This window comes from Esox lucius, chromosome 8 (assembly GCF_011004845.1).
Source record: "Esox lucius isolate fEsoLuc1 chromosome 8, fEsoLuc1.pri, whole genome shotgun sequence".
NCBI lineage: Eukaryota > Metazoa > Chordata > Actinopteri > Esociformes > Esocidae > Esox > Esox lucius.
Genome location: NC_047576.1, coordinates 12,021,338 through 12,048,209, shown reverse-complemented (window position 1 = coordinate 12,048,209; position 26,872 = coordinate 12,021,338). Strand labels below are relative to the sequence as shown.

The following is a 26,872-nucleotide window of genomic DNA, read 5'->3' as shown; positions in this document are numbered from 1 at the left end:
GGCTGTGGTGAGCTGGCTGTGGTGAACTGGCTGTGGTGAACTGGCTGTGGTGAGCTGGCTGTGGTGAGTTGGCTGTAGATCCGTTTTCAAGCTATGAGGGCACCATAGGGAGGAAGTGGGTTGAAGGGTGTCTCCTCCGGGCTTTGTGACCCCGCCGGGGTTTTCCCCTGCCATTCAAAGACACGAACATCTGCCTGCCGCCATGTTTCCAGCGCAGCGAGGCGTACGTGTTGTAGCCGTTTTCCTCAATGCGCTCCTTAAACTTACAGTTGGGGCTGTACTTTACCTGGGGTGGGGGGGGGGTGGGGGGGGGGGGGTGAAAGAGAACACAGATGTATACTATTTATTATTATCAGAAGTCACCAACAGCAGCAACATGGACCAACCTCTGATTTAATTTGGGTATGTGTCTGGTGTTGCACTTTAAATGTCCATGGCTTTCTGCGTAGTTAATGAACTTATTTGCTGTAAGTTGTTTCAATGGTTATTCTTAAAAAAAAAAAAGAACCCCACAGTGAATGGCAAAATATTACATAATGTTGTGATTGTTATGGTGACGATAGAACAATTGAAAATAGGAGAAAAAAAAACAACATGAAGTGTTATTCTGCTATTTAATATGTTTTCATAGTCATCTGTCTGAGTGTTATCTTTTCCTTGATCCACTTCTTAGTCTAAAAAAAGAAACAGTGATTTGTGTCAGTATACAAGCCCTGCCGAGCCAACAAAGTCTAGCCTTTTTTTCCATGGGTGGTAGGAGCTTTTTATCTGTAGGTATGAAGATATGACCGTGACAAGAGATTCTAGAGCATTATTTAGAAGAGATAACATCAGCCTAGCGTGATTCTCCTGATTAATGGCCTTTAAGGGAAGACTCAGTGGGAGTTGAAAGGGAAGGCTCTAGGAGGCTTAATGAATTTATTCATCTACGTCCTGTTTACTCTGGTGGCAGGGTAAATTAACTGCAACTCGTCTCATCACTGATTCACAGTACTGACTGATTGCCAGATTTTGATTTCTCTATCTGAGGGAGGGAAAGAATAAGAGAACTGTTGTGTGAGCACACCAGTTAGTAGAAGGCACATACAACTTTAACATCTGTCTCTATTGTCCTCTCAGCTCAACTCTTGGCCTTTTATTTTGACAGAGGAACAAGCCTCTTTTCTAGATTTTTATGAAAGCATCACTTTAGCTATTATCAGGCAGCACCCAGGTGTTTTTCCTTGATTGATATTTCAACTCAGGCCGGCGGTTGATTTTCCTAGAGTAGACATCCATGACTTCCATCAGTGGACTGATTTGTGTTTGGAGGAGCGATTGGGTTCCCTAGTCTCTCATTTTGTCCTGTGAATCAATGTTGCAAGGTGTACCTACCGATCCAAAGAGGGTGCCTTTTTTCGACATAGCTAAATACAGTCCAGTGCTGACAGATTTGATGGCGACCACTCCAACACTGACAGATCGGATTTCCATTAGGCCTAAAAAAGAAGGAACAGGAGTTTCTGTTAGAACAGTGGAGTTTCCACTCAAAAACCACTCTATCATTACTGATTAGGAAACCAGGCAGCCATATGCTCTCAGGATCATTGTTTTCCAAAACTGGGAAAAAACTGTACGTGCACAATAGACCAGTGAACATATCCCTTTGTGAAGAGACATCTAGAACCCAGTTCCTCAACAGTTGGCTCACCGAGAACTACTAGACTGCAGAGAAATTAATACTTTGTGTCAGACAGAAAGACACACGATAAACACAATATTTAGAGGAAAATCTTTTTTAACTAGTTAAAAGAAAGAAAATAAATTGCAATCCAGAATGACCCTTTTTCTGAAGTATTATGCACTTTAGGGCATCATGGGCTCCCACCTGCACAGGGAGGAGGTGCCATCATCTCAGACCTGACACTGACACTCCGGTGTTACCCGGTGCTTTTGCAGGGAGACACAAAGCAGTGTCTGACGGCCACTTATGCCAACCTCTTATCCACTTTGCCCATGAAAGACCTGGCAGCGCTGCTGGCTAATTGTTTTCTCTGGGCACTGATTGCAAACAAGCCCCATGTGGCTTGGTCTCGATCTGGTTTTAGTCTACACAAAACAGCCTCAGCCATTGTCATGGCGATGGAGAAAAATGTTTTGAAGAAGACCTGAGGGGTTTTACCGCGGGGCTTGAATAGGACCTAATTGCTGGATATGCAGCTCTCTTACAAAACTCCTCTTGGCTTTATTTGCAAAGTTTTGCCTTCAAAGGCACCCTGATGTTGCCTTCTATCTGATCTGAGCACACATCCATCCCAACAGAAACACACAACTGTGGAAATCTAATTTGGAGAAGAAAGTATCTCGAGAAATATGATGTATTTTTTCTCCTTCTATGAGTTTGTACACCTCTATATGTTGCTGAAAAAGGAAACAAGGGTAACAAATGGGCTGTTGTCTTTGGACCGGGCCTATAAACACAGCAACACGTTCAGGTGCTGAAGGAGATGTGGACCCTGTGCCAGTAGGAAATGAAGTGGGAGCCGTAAACATTGCAAAGCGCCCAGACCAGAGCTGCAACACTGCTCATGCAGAACCACATGTGCTGAAGGGGAAAGTGAGTAGGTTTCCAAGCAAGAACGCTGGTTAAACCCATACACCAATGAAACATAAACGTAGTCACCTGGGTTTGAGCATCTGCTACTCTCCAGCCACTGTCATCTTTCTTCATGTATTCATGTAAATCCCGACTTAGGGGGAAAAAATTTGAAAAACTATAGTTGGCAGAAATGGGTGACTCAATATGACATTAAATAATGAGTAATATCCCTGCTGTACTGCTGTACTGCGTTTTGTAGTTTCACCTGACTTCAAAGCCTGACTGCATCTAGATGGCTCATATAAAGATAATGTATAATAATATCAAAAAGGAGAAATGTGGTCATAGACTTATGATCATGCCTGGTTACCTAAAGTTGTTTCTCAGGCAAAGCATCATCACCGTAATTACGTGCATATGAAACTATAGTTTAGTAAACGCAATTACGTTCAGTATATATGAACATACCAGCAATGCTATTACATTCAACATCAACGTATCCCTGTAGGTTCTTAATGACGTGCGATTATGTTCAGTGACAACGTATGAGAAGTATTGTTTATTTGTCGGACCCCGGGGCAATAATGAACGTTTTCATAACTCAATAGAGTGGCTGCTTGTTAAAGGGCGTTGTGGTCAGGGATGGTGGGTGGAAGTTTGTGTTGTTAAGACAGGTGTTTTTATTAACCTTCACCTTCATCCCAACACTATAACCACAGTACTGCGGTACCTAAACGTAACCCTTAAAAAACTGTAGCCATTACCCATAAGTGTTATTCGTAATGAGACATTTTTCCTTTTGAATCGACTCCGACGAGTACCAACGTAATAGTGAAATGTTGAGGAGCAACGTAATAGCGATTTTTTTAAAGAACATAGCACTGGGGATGTGTTGACAGCAAATTGAATTGCACCAATTTATGTTGATACTGAACGTGATGGCGGTTTACCAAATAGTTACATATAGTAATTCCTCTGAGGTAGGATTGTCGAACAAGGCACCCACGGCAGATCTTTGACGCACAATGTTTGAATATGGTTCCCTCTTCAACAATTTATAGGACGCAAACACACTGTATTATTCCTTTCAGGAAGGGTTGAATTGTGGGATTGGTGCAGTAGTGTTTCTGAAAAATAATTAGCTAATGCCACATAACTAGTCCATTCATTTCTACTCAATTGTACGCAATCGCCTTTGGGTACCTTTTATACGTCCAAACAGGATTGTGGCATAATTCACGGTGTGGTACAATTGGTGGTGTTTAGATGTGTGAATGCAGTGTATCTGTTCTGGTCCTAGAAACTGATGTGTTGGTTCTAAGCCAGAACAAATACACATGAAGTAACGTTTAAAAAATGTGTCATTGGTTTTGATACTCTGATTGGTCAAAGTTTGGTTTCAGTCATTGATGCCTTTGTTTTTGTACAACACCATTAATTTTGACATCATCACAAACAACTTTAGGGCAACAGTCTCTGAACTGTGAAAGATGGAGCGCCGCAGAGGAATTCAGTCAAGATCGGAGCTAAGCCTTATTTAACAGAAAAAAAAAACAACAACAGTTGTCTCGCCTTTAATAGTGTCTGCTTGGCCGTCCTTCTAATGGCTGATTAAGCATGGAAGCGGTTCACCGACTCCCAGCTGGTAACATCACTATCCATGCTTACCAGGTGATGTCATCCACATCAGACGCACAGAGGGGATACATAAATAGGGGGCCTGTTGAGTGTCTTTCTTCTCTGAGATACATGTGTGAACGGAGCCCCGTCCTCCACACAGCTGCGTGGTGAGGACGGGCTAGACACACCCAGACTAACAGGTCAGGCAGGTACCACTCCATCCAGCTGCACCCTCATCCCTCTGATCCTTGATGACAACTATGCCTTTAAAAGCTGTGTTTACAAACACCAGGGAATATGTGTCGCGGAAATAAGAACATTTCTACCACATTACGGTGGCAGCAAGCGTGCAAGTGCCTCATAAGTAACGAGGCCCAGGCCGGCTGGTGACGGGAACTCACCGGGAGTTTACGGGGACGTGAGCTGTCGAATGAAAACCACTTGTGCCTGAAAGTGCTGCTGCCTCTAATTGCCATTATTTGCTGTTTCAGGAACAGTGGGTGCTGCGCCTTCCTCACTCTAGTATGTAGCAGCATGAAGAAAAGGAATGAAGGGGTCACAATTATTATTTTCCCTGAGGTAAAAGAAGGCATGTTATAGAAAACCTTTGTAGCAACGGTCATTTTAATACCGCTGAGAAAGACAGTGTTGCATGGTCCATTACAACCAAGGTCAAATCAGTCTCAACCAATCCCTTCATTCTCATAACTGTTGTTATTTCATACATGGTGGCGTAGCTCAGAACAGATCTAAGGACAGATGAGGGGAATTTGACATTGTGGGCCAGCTGCAACAACTCCAGTTAACCTTACCCCATTTAACATCTGATTTACTCCAGTTAGCATCTGACTTACTCCATTTAACATCTGACTTACTCCATTTAACATCTGATTTATTCAATTTAGCATCTGACTTACTCCATTTAACATCTGACTTACTCCATTTATCATCTGATTTACTCCATTTAGCATCTGACTTACTCCATTTAACATCTGACTTACTCCATTTAACATCTGACTTACTCCATTTATCATCTGATTTACTCCATTTAGCATCTGACTTACTACATTTAACATCTGACTTGCTCCATTGATCATCTGACTTACTCCAGTTAACATCTGAATTACTCTAGTTAACATCTGACTTACTCGATTTAACATCTGACTTAATCCATTTATCATCTGAGTTACTCCAGTTAACATCTGACCTCCACCATTTAACATCTAACTTACTCCAGTTAACATTTGATTTATTCCAGTTAAGCAGTTATTGCATGTAATTAATTCTGGGAGAACAGGAATTTATTTGTAACCAGTAGACAGCCTTATGGGCAAAGTGTTAGGTCATTAACAGAATGTCCCCAAGGTAAAAAAACAAAACATGAAGTTTTGCCATTGAGCAAGGCACTGAAGCCTAACTGCCTCTGTATGTTGCTTTGAATAAGGGTGTCTGTGAAATGAACAAAATCTAGTCATGCTGTTATTAACCCACTGTCTACGTAATCTACCCTGTTAATGGGTATAGTATTTTTTGTTTCCTTTTTGCTCTTTGACATGTTTTTGCCCGAGCTGTCAATTAATTGAAGCTGCTTTTACAGGCAAATCCTGCCCTATACATGACTAGCCAAGTGTGTACTGACTATTTTTCTATCTTCTATGGGATTGAAAAAAAGCATAGAAGTCTTTTGCCCAGTCTTCTTTTACTCTTTTGCTTTTCTTTCTATTCCCCTTTTTTGGAAGTGAGCCCATCGTCAGATCATTCAGCCTTTCTGACCTTGACAGAAAATGCAGAAAGGAAAGCTAGAGACACTCTCACGGGGTCCCTTTTGTCAGACTCATGCTATGGGAGGAGGGGGGGTGGGTACAGGGTGTAGGTGCTGGTAATAAGAAGGGGACGGGGGGGGGACTCCAACCTGCCCCTTGGTCACCCAATAAGTCTTTGTTACCCACCTGAGAGGTGAAGGAGAGACAAGATCTTATTAATGACTGAGCTTATTGTAGCATGTTGTGGGGGGGGGGGCGACCATCACAATTAAAAAGCACGGATAAGGGAGGAGGAGAATCGACAGAGACTGAACGAGGAGAGATTCTTTTGGAAACCCTTTTTTTTCTTTATGGGTCTTTACTTTCTTGGGTTGTCCCCTTGCGTAGCCCACAACAGCCCAGTGCTCCACCAGGAGACACTCCCACTGGGCGCCTGCTCTTGATTGACATACCTTTTCAATTATTTCACAGTTTGCCTGCCTTTTAAATGGATAGGGCCCTGTTGTTTTTTTTTCCTTTGCCCTCCTTTTCAAAACACAAGCTTTTCATGTTGGGTCTCCACTGCTGGGCCTAATGGCTGTGACCAGCACCTTTGATCTGAGCTGACCTCCTCGGAGGACTGAAGGATGGGGACAAAGTCGGGGCAAAAACCTGTGTGTAAAAAGATGTGTGCGTGTGTGTGTGTGTGTGTGTGTGTGTGTGTGTGTGACTGTGTGTGGGTGGGTGTGTGTGTATATGTTGGATGGGGGGGGTGATTAAGGAAAAAACAGACAAAGCCAGCATCACTCATTACTACTTTAAACACCTTGAAAGACTATCATGGGAATTAACTTAATAGGTGGTTGAAGTCATTTCAAAAGAACCAAGGCGGTAAACTATACATGTACAATGACTGCTATCAAGTGTTTTATCACTTTTAACTCAACAGTAACATATTCTTATTAAGAAATGTCAGAATATTAGATCTACACAGACAATTCATACTTATTATAGTTTTATATTACAAAAAGTCTATGAATGATAAGAAAAATGAATTCTAGCTTTAACAATGTATGTCTGTGACTTCAATGCATGTCTGTGACTTCACTGCATGTCTGTGACTTCAATGCATATCTGTGACTTCACTGCATGTCTGTGACTTCACTGCATGTCTTTGACTCCAATGCATGTCTGTGACTTCAATGCATATCTGTGACTTCACTGCATGTCTGTGACTTCAATGCAGTCGTATAGTCTTATATGAGCTATATCAGTCCAATCATTTAGTCCAACTCTGCTGTGTAGCAAGGAGAATAGGACAATGGACCCCTCTTGGCCTTTTCTCGTCGCTTTTTATGAGTATCTAGTGGTTTTTAGACATCTTGAGACCCTGCTCCTTTGTGCGGAGCTCTAAAGGCAAGGGGGAAGTGGAGGAAGAGAAAAGAGCTTAAGCTCACACCACTGGCTTTTACCTTGTGGCTTGTGTGTGTTTGAAAGGCTGATGGAGGAGGGACTCCTCTCAGTCTAGCCAGGTCTGCCTCTAAAGGACTTTCACCTGCAACTTTTTTTGATTACTCCAGTAATTACATAATCAATTGTTCACACTTCCAGATAAGATACTCAACAAAATGCACAGGCTTTAATAATGGATACAGGACAGAATGAGTGAAGAAAATGACCTGCTCACATGACTGGAACCGTTAAGTTGACCAGCATTTAGCAGGCCATTAAAAATACAAACATCATTATCTAATTGGCTGGAGTCAGTGTCCAGGCTGACAACCTGAGAGCATAATGCTGACCCAACATCGCCATGTGGATATGGGGGATCTTGAAGCGGTGCTGACAGAAGTCTTAGGCCAGAAGCATGTCACTGGCAAGCTCACTTCTCATTCTCTTTCTCTGAACACAGCTCTGAGGGCATCGAGTTAATGGAGCCCATAAGGGTTAGCCAATCATTCGGCCCTCACGTTCTGAAGACAGGAGTCTGAAATGTGAGATTGTTATAATGTAAAATATCATAGATTTTTACATTCATTGTCTGTTCAATAAACTACAAATAAATAGACCCCCATATTTTAAAGGCTTTTTTAATTGTATTAATTTCATTGAATATGAAAGAGTAGCTTGGCTAGGTTTTGGTTTGTTACAAAATGATTGATGTTTCCTAATAGAATTGGTAATAGAGAAGTTCTATTGTAGATGGCTAATATATGCTGAATCTCTCATCAGGGACCTACTGCATTTTGGCTAAATTAGATTAATTTTCAGGAAGCTTAGTTCTATCATGATCATGTGATATTGACCCATTAATTACTGTTTTTAATGAGTGGCTGTATGAAACCTAATCTTCCATTAACATCCAGTCTGACTGTGTTGCGATGGAAAGGGATTGTTTACAGGAGACACAGTTGTCTACTGGGAGGCTAGAAGGGAGACAGGCTGTCCTCACATAGGACCTTGTAATTCAGTCAGTGTACTTGAACTCACAGTCCAGGGAAAGAGCAGTAGAAATATTGTGTGTATATATATATATATATATATATATGTGTGTGTGTAATATAATACAGCTTTCAATATTATTCAGTGCATTACTACACAACACTTGATGCATATTGTGAATGCTGTTTGCACTTGATATACATCCAGTTTTGAACTCTGATTGAACTGAGAGAAGTAGATGTAGGTAAACGCTCTGTGCATTGATTGGCCAAGTACCTTCATGAAATGAAAGCAAAGATGGCCACTTTCATGTTAGAGCAGGGAGGGAGCAAGCAACAGGGCCTGTTTGGGTCAGGGTGCCACTTGGTGCCTGTGGCCACATGTCTTTCCCATTAACCCGTGTCTGAGGAGGAGGTCAGGGACAAACAGGAAGCAGCATTGATCAGGCTCAGTCTCAATGTTTGGTACAAGGCCGGGCAAGGGGAGACAGACCCATAGAGCCCCATACCATGACCAACCAATCCACTGCTTGGGTGGGTGAGTGATTGAGAATTACACTGAAATATCGACTTCTGCAACAAATTTAGAAGCATGCGAGAGAAATCTTGATTAGCCAATTGGGGGAGAATTCCCTGAGCACTACTTCCAAACCAGTAGGGGTCAAAAGGTTTGTTCATCAGTGAGAGAGAAGCAGTTGTTATATATAGCACTTGTATTACATGTAAAATCAATGCACCATAACAAATTTAAATTATAGGATAAACTAAGCAACATTCTATACATTCTGTATCCACTGTATATATCATATATCTTCATATCATTTGCCATATATCATACATACAGTACCAGTCAAAAGTTTGCACATGTATTTTGACTGGTTCTGTATGAATGTACAATTGCGGAGCAATTAAGACGATACCTGGAGGAAAGAGAATTGGTCTTAGAGGAAGGCCAACCCAGATGTACCTGTATACTCTCTTCACATTTGTCCCAGCCGGCGGCAGGATAACAACGAAAGATTGACAGGAAGGCGAACCGAAAGGAAAGAGAGCTGGCGGAGCTTTCTCCTTCCCTGCCTAGATCTCACCGGTTGTTCCCAAATTCCTTTTGGGGGGATTGAGAGCATCGATGTGCCTGATAACAATTTTAGCCGGCTGTCTTTTAGTCTATCCATTCACACTCATTGCTTGACTCTTTGTGTGTGTTGACATAGACTAGCACAGACATACTCCGTACCCACTGGACGGCTCCACAGACCGTCAGCGTAGACAGGTTATGAGAAGGATGCATTGATATTGGGCTGGGGAACGATATTTAATCATGGCAGATTCTCAATGACTTCAAACATCATCTACCCTATCATGGCAGTTGAGCAGCGAGAAATGGTTTACATTGCGTAGACAACTATGCATTACAATGGCATGTGCAAATAACAGAACATTTCAGCAGTGAAAGAAGCAAATTCTGCAGTGTTTAGACAACAGTCACATTATCCCCTAGTGCCATACTGTAGCTAATATACAGTACAGCAGTTTTACAAGCCTGCAGGCAGCGTAAACCATGTACTATAATGTCTACAGTTGACAAATGAGCATTCAGTGACAAATTCCATAGTGCAAGACTAAAAAATGGACTCATGCCAATTCTGGCTCAATTGTCCTCAAACCATCATTGCCAATGGTTAAGGTGTGTACACCAAAAAAAGCCTGTATTTGTGTGTCTGTGTGTGTGAGTGTTTTAGTTTAACAAATCAAATTAGGATCAGAAGTCCTCACAGGATAGTAAACCATGAAAAAAAGAACAGTAAAAACTACTCTTAACAGGACCTTTTGCCAGTTCTGATGAAGGCAAAGTCAATTTCTGGCTTAGTGGTGAGATTTAGGGTTAAGCTTAGGGTCAGGTCGATTTTTTCTGGGGTGGTTGGCCTGGTCAAACATTGGGGAGGTTGTTGGAAATTTTGTTTTTGCACTGTGGAGAGCTGAGTGTTTTTTGGGGAGGGCACAGGGGAGGGAAATGTTATTTTTTGAAAAGTTTTAAAGTGTTTTTTCTGATTATCTTAATTTATTCCATCCTTCCCCAAAGGAATATTGGGCGGTGTTCAGTAGCCTACATTTTTATGAATGTTCATGTAGGAATATAAAATGTATAACAATTAGCACTATCCAACAAGTAGAATGGTAGAATTATGTCTGCTCTATTCTTGGAATTTCTATCTGCTATATCAATTGACATTGATATGCTTCTGAACTGCCCTTCACCTCACTTAAACAATTGATCACCACACCCTATGTTTTTCACAGGCTGCAAATATTGCAACACAGTCTTTGATATAAATTAGCGTTTGTTGCAATATGATCAAGATAAATGCTAATCATTCGATAGCATCTGTATGACAATGATTAACTAACTTTGGATAACATCCATTATCTTCAGTATTGATAGCTAGTAAAGTGATTCACATTTCCAGCAAGCTGGCTAAGTAAATGGCACCCACTTATGTACCCTGTAAATTCCAGGTGATACGCCAGCGCAAAGGATACTGATTTTTATCAGTATCCTTTGTGTATATATTGTGATTTTTAGTGATTTTTAAAAGCCTCCAGCCAATTGGAAGTATACACTCTTTCAATTTTAATTCCTCTATTCTGGAAAAAATATCAGGAAAAGTCAACATGAACTAACAAGGCCAGTCATGGCCATCAGTCCATAATAACAACTCTGTGTGTTTTTGATAGCCAGCTCTTTATTTAGACACCTAGTCATGTTGTTACTGAGCAATTGCACTAAATAATTGCTGTATATGGTTAAGGAATTTACTAATTTAGCCAAAATGCCTGTTTGGCCTATTTTTGAGACAGGCAACACCATGCCAATGATGTTTCCTTTCTATATTCAGTTCTGAATGAACAGGATTCCTTTTTTATTTGTTTTTATTTTGAGCATATCTGGTCTAGTGGGAAAGACTTAAGTTTATTTCGGAACAGGTCTAACATTTTGGACCTGTAAAGAACTCTACTCAACATAACTTAGAAGATTGTAACCCTAAGCTCATTTTTGTCTACAGCTCACATTGGGACCACAGGAAGATCTTTGGTTTGCTCCAAGTGGACTGTCAGTGGACAAAGCAATTTTTTGCTGTTGCACGTTAATATCATTTTTGTGACGCCTTCTTTTTTATTTTTACTGTGGATGTTATACAGCTCCAGAAGCAATTAAGAGACCACTGCACCTTTTTCTTTCCTTTCCAAAAAAGTTGAAAAGGCAGGTTTTGAGTGGGGAAAAGAAGGGTTAAAATCAAGAGGCCACTGCAAATTGAATTCTTCCGTTCCTCACTCAAAACTTTCCTTTTCAACGTTTTTGGGAAGGAAAGAAAAAGGTGCAGTGGTCTCTTAATTTTTTCCAGGGCTGTATTTATAGAGGGTGGGTGTTGTTTTCTTTTTAAATGCAAGGAGAGGGTCAAGTGGAAATCGTGTTTTAGTTGAGGCATGTGGTACTTCTTTATTAATCCCTGAGTTTGACCAGCCCCCCCCCCCCAATGAATAACGAACTGTCCCTTACAATTATGGCTAGTGTTTTAGTTTACGTTAAAGTTTAGACATTACAGATTAGGGTTAGGCATTAGGACTAGATTAAGTCTGGGCATAAATGGTAGGTTATTGAGGTTAAGGCTAGGGTTAAGTTAAGGTTAGGGCATGGTTAGTTTAGGGTTAGGGAACGTGGTCCCCACAAGTATAGAAATACACAACTGCGTGTGTTAGTGTGTACGAGTGAACGGGCCGTTGCTCAGGTGAAAGCTGACTCTCACACTGCCTCGGCTCCGGCTGTGAGGGGTGACATTCTCTCGCACACAATCCCACTATGGTACAGTTTCAGGGCCCGCACAGCACTCTGCCCAGTTTCCCCTTTATATTGCTGCTGCCGGGAGAAGTGCTTGGGGGATAAGCCGGGAACTTCAAAGGCCATTAAAGCAAATTACAGGTATCCTGTTACGGCAATGGTGGGACAGGCCAGGTGAGGAGCGTAGAGGCCAAGCAAGAGAGCAGGGGTCAGCTTGGGACAAAAAGACGGCCGGCTTGGGCCCCACTCTATCTGGCTCACTCTCAGGGTCTCTCAAACTGGGAGCCCTACGTTTATGAATGGTCCACTTGATGGGACCTCTGAGACATTGTCTCACACTGGTAACTTTAGCTTTTTTACAGTCCGACGTTTTGTTTTCTGATTGAGACGCCTTTCTTCTCGTTGGCATGGCTTCCCCTAATTCAGAATATATTTGAATACAAATAATTCTCTCATTAGATTGTCTGTAATAATTGTTCTCTGTCGCCAAACAGGATTTGTGCCTTTAGATCAATATTGACATTTAACAACCTGTTATACCAAAACTACACTTCAATAGAAACAATATGTAAAATACTATAAATCTGATATTTTATATGAATAAAGACATGTTAACTTGCCAAATCTGCATTTTGAATCATCCCTCCATCAACTCTGGCCATTGAAGATTACTATTTATTAATTCAAATATGTTACTCATTTCAAGGTATTAATGACTTATCATGGTGGAACTATTTCTTTCTTTTGGTCAAACCATATTCTAAAAGCATGTGAGCATAGACAGACAGGTTTCTTTTCTCTTTATATTTCAAGCATGTTTTCAAGCCTTTGAATTATTATGCCAATTAGCCATTGCACATGAATGCAGCAACTCCACACATAAAGGTTCCACACATAAAGGTTAGTTCTAATGAATTAATAATCATATTGGGGGAACAAATAAAAACTATTTAGGGAATGAATGAAAACATTTGGGGAATTAATAAATAAAATGAAGGGAACAAACAAAACATCTGATAAAACCGAAGAAAAATCTGAGGGAATTAATACAAATTTGAGTTAATGTATAAAAAATACTGAGGAGATGGATTAGCCTGTTTTGTTTTATTTTTTATTTTATCATTACCTCTATGCAATTCTTCCATTTACCCTCTTGAGAACAAATGTTTCTTTAATTCACATGCTTTTCATGACAGAATGTTACAATTAGGTGAACTTTTATTTAACCAAGATACAAAGTTTACCATAAAGCTGTAAAGTACAGTACTAACATTTATTCTTCACATAGCACATTTTATTTCTAAAAACAAATAAACACAAATGAGTGAACAGTTTGAAATTTAAGGTTTTAGGTGATCATGCTAATGTTTTCCTCTAATGTAGGATGTCAGATATCATCATAATTGTGGGAATATATAGTACTGGACAGAAAGATTTTATTACATGTCAAATATATTATTACCATCTTTCACATCTGCAAAACATTTGAATAAAAGTGCATTTTGATTTAGCAATTCTTCAAAGACAAACATTGGAATTTGAATTCCGTAACGCCACACACCATTGAAGTTTATCAGTCCATCGTTTTATCGGTCTACATCAATCTATCGGACAATGTGTAAGACATTATGAGACAGATACAACTGATAATTCTGCATAGATGGCCATGGGGAGTTCCGTATCCGGCCATTTTCTCTCTGGACAGCACACACACACACTTTACCCCTTGGCCACCATCGCACACAAACGCTCTTTCTGTCTCTGTCTTTTTTTCTCTTTCTTTCTCTCCCTCTCTCTCTCTCACTGTGTGTCTCCACCCCCTCCCCACCCGGTGAACGACAATCTAGTGGAGTAGCGGAAGTGTTTCATTAACCAATTACCCCTTGCAGATAAAACACACGTTCCCACAGTCTAGTGGGCTAGGGTCAAATGTGACCAATTAGCCCATCCCCTCCATGCAGAGATTAGTCGCTCTGATTTATACACAGTAAGACAGGGCAAATCCCTCACAACGAAGATCCACGACTAGTGAGAACTAACCCAAAGACACGCAGTAAAGTTTACGGCAGTGACATTTCTTACACAACATTTCAGAAAACAGGCAAACAACGCGCATAACCATTCATTTTGGTAGCCTTTGGGGTACTTTGCGTAACTGACCAATGTGTGTAAACATTGTTACAGACATGATTCATTCAAGATAGGGTAAAAGAGTTTACTATGGGAGACCTCCCGTCCTGCTGCGCAGATAGCTAATTGTTCCGTCTGTAAACACAACCACATGGTTGAAGATGTGCTCATAATTGGAATGCCAACATGCAATGATTGACTCTCCATGCTGCTTGAGTTATAAACACTGAGTTCATCAAGCCAGCTAAGACTCAGCTGTGAGAATGTAATGGAATATCAATCACTAATATTAATGACCTTTAGCATGAACTTTCAGACAGCAATCCCCCAGTACTGATGAAACGTAGAGGCACGGAGGCAGCCTGGAGGTGCAGCGCGGTGGGTGGGGTGCAACTGAAGGATTGGGTGGGTGAAAGGGGTTAACGAAGCCGCGGTCTGGTCGTCTGTCTGTGCCTGTGTGGTACAGTGGGGGTTGCCAGCTGACCCAAAACATAGGTTTTCTTTAATCAGGGAGCGAGAGGGAGCACAATGCTTCCAAATCATGCATCACATCCGCAACGAGCGAGAGGCTATCAAAGGCTTCACAGATAGTTTTGTGCAGATTCACCCCACGCTTTATGACTCACAGCTTCTGCAGTTTCCTGCATTTTGCTATCTGAAGGGGGTCGGCCAGGATTGGATTCTGAGGTCATTCCCCCAGTGTTACTAAATTGGAGTCGGAGTTGCATCTGTAGTTGGTTTTCTGTCCAGACATATGTACAAGCAGCCCTCTCAGACTGGAAACAGAACCAGAGGAAAGCAAGATCTTGTTTATCATTTCCTACCTTCATATGGTGGCCCTTTGGAAAAAACTTGCAACACATTCAGGAAGAGCCACATCTGAACTTAACCAGAGAATGTCAGGTTAAACAGAGGGTTTCCAACACTGAGGTACACCGAGAATGTGAAGCTACATGCCATCTGAATACAACACATTTTCGTCCCTCATTGTTAGAACAAACAATGGAAATGTGTCTTCTGTTCTCTTTATTTGTCCACCCTCCCAGAACACATCACACAGACACATAGTTTGGAAGGGCACAGGGTCAAACTACAGTGCAACCTGTTGGAGAACATGTTGTGGCGTTCAGGCCAGTGATAGGCATTAGATACCCAGAAGCGATCTTGTTGCTAGACATATCCTGCCCCTCCCCCCACCCCTTTTGGCTAAACATCCAACTCTGCCCCAGATAGAATAATTCGATTTTTTTAAATAATAGTTTTTTCACCAACTACATTGACATAGTTCAATAACTCATATGAACTTCATTTAGTTTACTTTACCCATAAATAACCTTATCCAGCTCAGTGATGACATCTGACTTCTTCTGGTTTCTTTTTGAACCTCCCCGTTTCCAAATGATCGAGGGACTGTGGAAGAAATAGGTTCCGTGTTCCCGTAACAACCAGGGTGAGACGAGATGTGTGTGTCGAGGTTGGGTGGCCTGTCTGGTTGACTTCAGAGACGTAGACAAGCTCAACCGGATGAATATAACATGGAGTAGTCTCCCTAGCCTCAGTTTGCCCCGTATTTACACCATTGAAATGAGATGGGCAGACAGGGAGGTGACAGCCGGCACAAGAGGGAAAATAGGGCCCTGTCAGAACTGTCACTTGCTCCACTGGCCAAAGGGCCCTGACCTCAATCCTACCCACAGCAGGGGAGGAGAGGGAGAGGAGGGGGGAGGAGGGGGAAGGGGGAAAGGCTGGCAGCTAGACCCTGTCTGCTCATCCCAGTCACCAGACACACACACACACACACACGCAGACACATCGGCTCAGGTTGCAGCCCCTGCAACTGTCATTGGCAAAGGCGCGGCAAAGACCTGCATTTTTAAACACATCCAAGCATTCTGTTTGGGGATGCCTGGCTGCGGATGTTGGCAGGCTTCAAGAGGGGGACTTTCATCACCCGCTCTTGGTGCCACAACGTTAGCCATGGTCATTCTAAAATAGACGCTCAGTTATCAGATAACCGAAGGCACCATCCCATATGAAAGTGATGTTACCGTATACCCCCTCTTCTCTCTCCTCCCTCTGTGCCTTAATGAAGAGCATGACCTCCCTACACACACACAGACAGAGCAGAGGGAAAGCCATCTGAATCTACTGCAAGGTGAGGTCTGGCTCTGATTACGCATTAGGCGAAGGAAACACATATTTTTCAGTTTAGAGTCCAATTCATGCTCCTACAATGGCGCAGTATAAACATTGCATATGCGTTCCGCAACACACACGTCCAAGTTCACAAAGAGCTCTGACACGCCACTTACATCCTGCTCATGTTCATTTAGCTAAACGCTCCCTCCGATACAAAGCAGGTACAGGGGACGGGTATGTAATGCCCTTCCAGTGGAAGGTTGGGTCTAAACTTGATGGTATGCAGGGACCGGGGGAGTTGCTGTTTTTAGACTTTCAAATTTGCATTCATTATCCACTTCCAGAAAATGCATAAAAAAAAGGTTGCATTGCATTTGATAGTCTTTAGACCGGCTCTTTCCTTTGCATGAACATAAACTATGACAGGGAATTCCTCCTATTTTGAATATTGTTGTAGTTCAAGGGCGTACTGCTCTCGTTTTGTTGCAATGTAGATGTCTGTCTGTCAGGGTGTGGTCTGGTCCTATATAAGGGTCAGGGTTCACTTCTCAGGAAAAAACACTCACTACTCACACCTGTATTAATCATTTCCTGTTCTAGAAACGTACAAAGCATGTCCCACACCACTGTATTACTGCCACTAAATTTAACAATTTAAATCACCACTGTATAATAATCATATGAAGATAATAATAATAGTAATAGTAATAATAAAGTACAGCAACATTAAATAACCAGCAAAGCTTTCCATTCCAGTAAAATTCACTGTGACAACATTTGAAGTTCGTGTAGCAGTAATTAGACACATAGTAGCAGTCAATGGAGTGTCTTTTTCAGTAGCCTTACAGCAGGTCAGTATTTCCTCCCAGCCACGGAGGCAGGTTGCTGATGTGAGGGACGTGGGTCCAGAGAGTTTTCCACACAACGACAGACAGATGAGGCAGACGGGCGGGTCCCTCTGGACAGGCCCCAGACTGCAAGGCTCAGGAAAGTGTGGGGTGGCAGAGGCCCAGATTCACCTGAGTGTAAAGGGTGTGTGGTGTCCAAAACTAGCCCGGTTTTACTGTGTCTTATTGGTTCCTTTATGACCAGAAATAGTATCTGTCCAACGCTAATGTCAGGGCAAGCTTGCCCGGCAGATATGTCTGCTACACAAGCTTAGTTGTTATTGTTTTATTCATTTTACCGCTCCGTACTCACACCCAGGGTCCCTGTGATTTCGAGTCAAATGTGTGCAACTTTTAAACTCTCCACTCAGGCATGACTTGATTTCCATGTTTCCAAGTTGTCCCTCTTTTTCTTAAATATTTGTCCTCGTCTAGAAAGCTCCTCTTACAGCTTGACGCTTTCCAAGACATGACGCCTGGCTCCATCCCAGCTGAAAGATCTTCATTGAAAAAGTCTAAACAAAATCATTGAAACCCGGGCTGTTGGCTGGAGGGAGGGCCCGTCCATATCCTGCACCTCGCAGAGTGGTGCAGCGCCGATCTTAAGACAAGTATCCGTTGCCATGTTATGGAGCGGCCGGATTCAAGCCGTGGGCTGAGTGATGCTGACAATATTTCCTTTGGCAGATGACGATTCCAAACATATGGTGCTGTTGGACTGGCTGACTGGCGTTTCCCAGCTGATCTAATTAATACTTATTATACCCCTTCCACACACAGAAAACTCTAACAATAACAGTGCTAATGGCCGCTCGTTGAGGCAAACGCTGTGCTCTATTCTCTGGAAACCTACGCCTTTGGCCTACAGTCTGTGTATAACAATGCATTACCTACTGTAAATGTATTGGAGGTCATTAGAATGGTGTGTGAGGACCATAAATCATGTAGGGAGCATTGCTTGGACTCTGCAGTGTATTAATCTTTGTAGCCGGTAGACAGAGCCGAATAACGTTATTAGGAAAGGGTTGTTTTTGGCACTCTGACACACCGTAATTGTTTCCGTTCTTCCACGTTTATCTCTCTCTAATGTAGATGTAAATACACGCACACTTGATGTTCTGAGACCTTTATTTTGGGATTGTACTTTCGGTCCCTTATTCTCGAATGTTACGTTATTCTGTCTAATGGGAGAAGAGCAGAGGATCTTGGGTAGTGCCTTATATGGAAGGTTGCCTTATTGGCGCTGAGTCTTGAAAAGGTTTCCTTAATAGAAATCTAAAAAGGAGTGAGCCAAAGTCCGACTCAATAAACCCAGTGATGAACTCAGTAAGGAACGGTAAGGGGCTAGGGCTAGACAGAATTCTTTTATCTGCTAATTTCTATCTAAACACTTTCCATTCATATTATCAAACTCTGGCGTTAGAAGCCTTGTTGTTACAGTGCTACAGCAACAAAAGTTCTGAAACATTCCCTGTGTGTATGTGTTTGTGTGTGTGTGTGTTTGTGTGTGTGTGTGTGTGGGTGCGCGTGTGTGTACGCATGTATGCACACAATGAAATAAAACATACCTGTGCACAGTTCACAAGTGTGTGTTTTACTGAGGTTTTGGCCTCTGAATGCCAGGAACAGCTGACATGAGATTGATTTTGAGAGTTTCCCCCTCAGGCTATGTCCACTTTCCAAATTTAGAAGGATTAAAGCATCAGGATTCGGGGGGGTTTGCCTTTTTGAGTTTTAGAGGAAATATTGCAGAAGGTGTAATGAGCAAAGGAAACGACTGCAGCTCTCTTACCATTTAAATGTCCACCACAATGCTAAGCAGAGCACATCTCAGCCCTCTCTGTCACTCCTTAACATATGTGCTCTCTCCCTATTCAAAACAGCCTGTCTTTAGTCAGGTGTTTCCCTTATTCGCTAATACTCTATGCTGTTGATCCAGTCACTCACCTAAGTCAGTCCGACTCAGGAGGAGTTTTATTTATTATATTTTATTCAAGGCACAATATAACTTTCTCACGCCTTCAGAAGGGCCAACTTAATACCCAACACAAAGTGTCTAGTGTAATACCAGGCAAATGTCATGCAAAAAGTTATAGAAGTAAGTCTGAAAACAAGTCTGAGAAATAATTCTTCCAGTTCTTCCGCTCCTTGTTTCAGTATCAGGAACAAAAATAATGTTACACACGGTATTGCATGCTCAGGATGCCCATTATATCATAATCTAACATTACTAATGCCAAAGGTTTTCACAGGAAGCTAAACATATGCCTGAGCAGCAATTTATCCTGTCTTTTTAATCCTGTCCTTCTCTGGTAAAGTGACAGTTTCCCCTCTCTCAAAAAAAAACATTTTTTTTCCCATAACATATTCTGGGGTGGAAGATTTTCTTCCTATAGACCTGATCCAAGTCAAATACTCATGAACAAATTGCAAAGGAAAAGTTTCACATCAAACAGCAGGATTTTTCTAAGCTAAACTTAAGAGAAATGTGTTAAACAAGACACCACCTCTTGGTGAGCACTGCAGAAATGCAGAAAGTATAAAACTATAAAATGAAGCATAGCAAAGCAATCATATTTTAATTCAAATGACTTCTCTCCGAAAATACTTGTCATATGATTTTATTTCCTCAGGTTGAATGCGTCCAACATGCCATAGCTTGGAGGTTAATCAACTGTTTGATGCCATCATCCACACACACCCAAAGTGAAATGTGAAAATGGCTTAGACATTTCTGTGACTGCCAATTAATAAGGACCTTAGAAAAAAGCAATAAATAAGAATCCTATCATAGCCATGCACAATCATCCAACAGAACAGAGGTCCATTCAACATTTCTGAATTTACTCTCCAAAAGGAAGGCAAATTTCAAATGAAGGAATGAAAACTAAACTTAAGCCAATCATGAAATGAAAATGAAAAACTGAACTATGAAAAAAGAGTCTCATTCACATGACAAATCTTGTCAAAAGGATATACACCTTTTAATTTGGCATGAACTGCATACCATTTAAAATATTGGTTTGATTACAATGTAAGTTACTTAAACATTACTTAAAAAAAACTTTCACAAATCACAATTTTATTTTGTTGTGTCCATAAACCAAATGACAAATAACATGTTTCTAAATTAACAGAATGTGCATCCTGAAATAGGTATGTGGGTGAGGGAATACATTTAAATTACATTATTTGCACTAATATATTGTTAATAAAGTGTGCTCCACTTAAATAAGAAAGCGAACACTATTAAACAAATCATTCTGAGAATATATTTAATGGGTTGTGTGCAATGTTAAACAACTGCCTTAATGGTTGCTTTGGTGGTCAACAGCCTAGATGCTGTTTAAGTCTTCAATATAGAAAAACAGGGCTCATTGAAAGCTGTCTCAGGTTGGGCAGGCATGCAAAAGGTGACAAACACACAAGCGCAATCAGTCATTAGAGCTGGAGTACCTGCTCTTTGTTAATCCACCAAAGGCGGCAGTACTACATCTCCCCACTTCGGTGGTCTCCCTACTCAGTGATTGGTTTTAGTATGTAGAGCTGTAGGGCTCTCGTTAAAGAGCCACTGAACTCAACGATTCTACCTAGTTTTCAGTCTTGTCCATTTCAATCTTGCCAGCAGTGTGCACCCCTTTTGGAAGTGTTATTCTGGTTTCATATAACTGTTTTTGGGGGTGTCTTTGCCATTTAGTCAAAACAAAAATGGCAGTAGTGAATTGTTTCAAGCTATGCAAGGTATTTGTTAGCATCTGTTTTAGAATTTGATTAAGCCAATCTATTTGTTAGCCTGCTTAATTGTTAGCGAGCTGTTCTCTGTCAAATCACAGTTTTCTGAAGATAGCAACAACCAATGTATTATATTTGAAAAAATATTTAGTTTGTAATTAATTGTAAACCTGCCATCAGGTCCAATGTAAGCATTGCAAATCAATGTAACAGGCTAATATTTAACTAGTTACAGAACACAATTGTAGGATTTTGTAGGATTTGCTGTAGCATAGTATCAAATAATCTAGCAAAACATTAGCTTGCTAACTATCCCTGCTACTGTAGCTACACAAAATGTACTTACCAACACAACACATCAGTCACAGATTTGAAAGCCCACCAAATTATATGCTAATGTCCGTTGAATATAAATGTTATCCATATATCCTAGCATCAGCTCTATTTACACAGGGAACTGTGTGTTGCTTTATGCAGTCTTGGCAAAGTCCAGATGGCAGGAAGGCACGGCATACCCCAGCTTTTTGTCTCTTAGACTATTGCACATGCAGTTTGTCAAAAGGGGGAATTCATTGTTTGTATATTTTTTATCCAATCCCAACATTAATTTAGACTGTGACGCACTCACGTACCAAGCTAGGTTTTCACAAAGACTGATTTTGTGACCCAAATCATCCTTTTTACATTTTATAATACAATAAATGCTTCTGACTTATGTTGATGAAATATACAATGTTTTTTTAGATTCAATTGGTGTTTAATAAGCATGGTATGACCTATGACCTGGGACAGGATATGATACATGCAGACTTTCAAAGCTTCGTAAACACCTTAATTTGCTTTTCCCTTCGATCACTGTAAGTCTTCCATTGGCTAAAAAGGAAAACATGCTGAGCCCCAATCAGTCAAAAAAAAATCTCTCCTCTCATTATTTTTTCAACATACTATTTTTAGTGCCTTGTTGACACAGCCTTTGTAATCATATGAAGGCCTACTAAGCAAGAGTTTTATCTTAATTTTACAAGTTAGCTTTCATTGGCTTGGTTGTCACACACTTTATTATCTTTGATGGATATCTAGATCTTTTTGATTAACAAAATATACTACTTCAAAGAGCTGTACAGATACAGTTTGCCTGTGACAATTACGTTTCAGGATTACACTTATATCTGACTTGTGCTCAATAGCAGAAGAACAAAAAAGACTGCTTTACTGTTCAGATCTGATTGAGATGATTTGTTAATTTATGCAGTTGACATTGGGACCAGATCCAGTCCAGAACTGACCAAGTGTTACGTTCCAATTTACCACAGGTGTAGCTACCTAAACATTTGCATTATGTTGTACCTAAACACAGCAACACACATGAACACAAACCAGTTTGTTTCCTGGCCTGACGGTTTAATTCATCTAGATGTGAAAATGACATCTTAACCTTTCAAATGTTGGACTAGAATTCCCATGTGTACCCGTTCCTCTCAGACCTCCCGGTCTCTCTCTCCCTCATTCTCTCTATATCTCTCTCTCCCTCATTCTCTCTATATCTGTCTCTCCCTCATTCTCTCTATATCTGTCTCTCCCTCATTCTCTCTATATCTCTCTCTCCCTCATTCTCTCTATATCTCTCTCTCCCTCATTCTCTCTATATCTCTCTCTCCCTCATTCTCTCTATATCTCTCTCTCCCTCATTCTCTCTATATCTCTCTCTCCCTCATTCTCTCTATATCTCTCTCTCCCTCATTCTCTCTATATCTCTCTCTCCCTCATTCTCTCTATATCTCTCTCTCCCTCATTCTCTCTATATCTCTCTCTCCCTCATTCTCTCTATATCTGTCTCTCCCTCATTCTCTCTATATCTCTCTCTCCCTCATTCTCTCTATATCTCTCTCTCCCTCATTCTCTCTATATCTCTCTCTCCCTCATTCTCTCTATATCTCTCTCTCCCTCATTCTCTCTATATCTCTCTCTCCCTCATTCTCTCTATATCTCTCTCTCCCTCTTTCTCTCTCTCTGTGTCTCACTCCCCTCTCACTCTTTCTGTCTGCCCAGCTGTCTCTCTCTCTCTGCCTCCTTCTCTCTCTCTCCCTCGCTGTCTCCCTCAGAGTTCCTGCCTCTTCTCTCAGCTGTTCCATACTCTGGTCCACTGGGATTGATACAATATTTTCCAACCTCAATTAGCAGAGGGCCTGTTGACTAATTCAAACTGTTTTTGCACCTGAGAGGTTGGGAGCAGGGGCTGGAAAAACTGAGTGGGGCAAGGGCTTCAGGGCGTAGCAAAGGCTGTTGGGGCATAGTAGCTGTGTCGACAGACCATAAGGGCAAGACAGGGGACAAGGAGGGGCTTTGCTAAGGACAGAATTCAGAGCTCTGCAGAGTTATGCTTCACAACTCATACCAGCAAGGGTCTGATGAAGATAAAATATGCATGACAACTTGTGTGTGTGTATGTGTGTGTGTGTGGGTGTTTTTGTGTGTGGGTGTGTGATTTTTTTATGAATGTGTGTGTGTGTGATTTGTTTATGAATGAGTGTGTGTAATGTGTGCATGCCCATTTGTATTATGCTCATGTGTGATGTGTGTGAACAATAACACAATTGCTGTTTCTTCATGTTTTGTTAGACACTTGAGAATTTGTAATCAACTCAACACAAAAATCTACTGTGCCAACCAAGGCAAAGGCAATCTGCTCTCTTTTAACCACGACAGTATTGTATCTGTGTCAATGGAAGCTCATTAATAATGCAGTGCTTCTTCCTATTCGCCCCTCTCTAATCTATAGCACAATGACCGTATCAGTATCAAGTCATTCTATAGGTCAAGAGGTTTAAAGTTGAAAAAGCCTTCACGCAATGATGAGAATAGACCTAACTCAGAATAGACCTAACCAGGTCATCTCATTGTGAGGTATGACCACATCATGGCCTCAACCTTGTTGTTGTTCAACTCATTTCAAGGCAAAGCCTGAATGACCACCAGTTTGGCAGAGTGGGGTGCAGGCAGGTACCCACCCTTAATGTGCTTTAGTGTTCATAGAGAATCTTTCTTTCCAGGGCAGGAAATGAGAGGATGGTTGGTAAAGAGTATGAGAGCATTGCATTTGGGGGCTGCACTTTTTCACTGGGAAACACTCTATACATGAACCACTCCCCGACTAAACACTCCTGACAAGACCCCGGAAAGCCACAGATCTCCCAATTTAGATGCATCACTTTGCAGCTTTCTAAAAGAGCTTAACAATGTCTTCTCTTGCTCAATTTAAAATAATGTAAAATCTAAGTACACCCTGAGATAAAAGTGGAACAATGTCCTTGGTATTATCTCCGTAGCTTTGAAAAACCCTGACTCATCCACTTATGTAAATAGGCATCTTAGACTAAACACATAATATCCGTCAAAGTCATAAAGATCTCAAGTCTATCCAGTTGACGCTGGGAAGTCAGTTCATGACCACAGGCAACTCATCTGACCTGGTCAGCAGTCAGAAAGAGATCATTGATTGAGATTGTGGAGGGATTGGCACCAATGCCCCATACACCACCCTCCTCTCAAACATCCCTATTAGTGTTATCAGATGCAGTGCAGTGCATTCTGGGAAAACTAGGACTGCTACTCCTCCTGAGATGATAACAGGTGTTAAGAAGTCTGATTTAACACTTTGCTGGGTATATGGATCATCTCAGACGGTCAACATACATTACACAGCACTGCTGACCCCAGTGCACTGGTTATACGGATGTGAAGCCGGCTCTACAGTCTGGTTTGAAGTTGTCACACAGGATCTATGGTACTGGCTGTTCTGGGTTCTCTACTTTTAATCAAAGAGACTGCAATTTATCCCAGCAATCGCTTTAATGCGTTCAAAACCAACTGAGTGAGAAGACAGTAAAGAAAACAGGCAGTTGCTTCACTCGCATAATATGTGACAATGGTTAGCGGGTGCTCCTTGCAACTGGAGGACTTTCCACACAGTTTTGACAAATTAATCAAATGTGAAAAGGACATTTTTTTTCCCCCCAAGCACAGTTTGCATGACGAACTGATACACAGTGTCTTTCCTCAAGTCTGCCTTGCTGTAAACACCGGGTTTCCCATGTGGCTGAATCCACACTGGGTATTCCCAGCTAAACCTAGCAACGCCTCCCGCTCCAAACAGAAAACAAATGAGAGCAAAAGTCTGACACAGACCAATGAAACCACTATGAACAGCTATAAAAATATTCAGATAAGAGTTTACACCACCATAAAAGAGAATACAGCGTCACAGGCATCCCTTACTCTTCTCTGTCACTTAAGAAACAGGGACGAAAGATAGCACCAGCTTACTCACTTTCAGCGTAGTTTTTCCGTCTGGTTCCATCCACCTTGCCTGTTTTGTCGATATAGAGGAAGAACTTGTTGGCGGAGTACAGCCGCCGGAGCCGGACGTCGCCCTCTAGGTAATTGTAACTACGCGCGTGCCTCTCCAGTGTCCAGTTGACGCCCCTCGACAGCACTTGGAGGGGATCATGCGCTACCCCAGGCGGGCAGCCCCCCAGAGCCGTGCCAGCCACCAGGAACAGGGTGAGGCACGCCAGGCAGAGGGAGGCAGCGCTGGGCAGTGGGGGCCGCCTGGCATGGGCAGTGCCAGTGGCAGCAAGGTCAGGACGGAGACCAGCAATGGGCGGCATCCATCTGCACATGGTGGGTCAGATTCCCAAGGTGCACCTTGCGCAGGCAGTAGGCATGCTGCCCGGTGGGACGGAGACCCGGGGGGTGCGCTCCGGTTGAGGGGTTTTGCTCGGGAAGTTGGGAGGGCGATCAAAGAGGCAGCGGTCCCTGTCACCGAGGACCAGTCAGCAGAGCCGTGAAGAACCGGAGTTCCAACCAGCCCTCTGCCGCATATGGCTCAGTCTCTTCAGGGCTCCGATGCTAAACTCCTTTCTCTTTCGAGACTATTTACTCACTCCGTCCTGAAAACAATACATTCAGTAATTCCTTTGCCAAAAGCAATCTGTCATTTTCTGTTGTTTTCCCTGTTCTTCTGAAGCCTGTTCTGCTCCTTGGCTTCCGTCCTTCTTCCCAGCTGCTGAGTCAGTCAGTCAGTGTCCTGTCCTGTGCTGAGTGAACTTTGCAGTGCTCCTCTCTCCAGCGGGATTGGAATAAGGTGCTTGTCTGTGGTTTTGACCCGTGGCTGACAGTGAGTTGAATGAGGGATTGGAAGTGACTGTGTGTGCGTGTGTAATTGGGTATGAGAGTGTGATATAAAGAGAAAGTGTGTGTGTGTGTGTGTGTGTGTGTGAAAGAGAGAGAGTGAGAGAGAGACAGGAGAAAGAAAGAAATGAAAAGGGTTAGACAGAGAAAGGGAGAGCGAGAAAAAAGAAAAATAGACTGTGCGTTTGAGGGAGAGAGGCAGCAGCCTCTGAGTGATAGAGCGAGTGCAAGAGAGAGAGAGACCTGTATGAAGCAGTAAAGCAGTAAATGTATGCCCTCTCTCCTGTGCAGTCAGTCTAGGTGTAAATGGAGGATTAGGCTTCTCCTGCATTTTATCCTGGGCAGGGCTAGCATCTAAGGGGTTAAATTAAGAGGGGTGGGGCCACAGTCATTCATAACTGAAATGAATGAGCGGCTTTGCACTCTGCACCATCTCCTTTATTAATGTAGTGTTTTTCTTCTAATCGTGGTTCCTAGAAAGCCATTAGTGTCATAAAGCAGGGCTAATAGAAGGTTTTATTACTTAAAAGGGTGTAAGCTGGATAGTGTTTTGACAGATGCCTTTGTGGTCCTGG

General features: G+C 42.0%; 1 protein-coding gene across 1 annotated transcript; it reads right to left on the bottom strand.

Moving 5' to 3' along the window:
- fgf22 (fibroblast growth factor 22) lies at nt 1-26,425 on the bottom strand. The gene is made up of 3 exons (XM_010871621.3): nt 25,435-26,425; nt 1,375-1,478; nt 1-286 (listed from the first exon to the last, which is right to left on the bottom strand). Exons 1-3 carry the CDS (start codon nt 25,784-25,786, stop codon nt 92-94), a joined length of 651 nt encoding a protein of 216 aa, XP_010869923.1. The 5' UTR covers nt 25,787-26,425; the 3' UTR covers nt 1-91.
- Nucleotides 26,426-26,872: the final 447 nt, after the last annotated feature.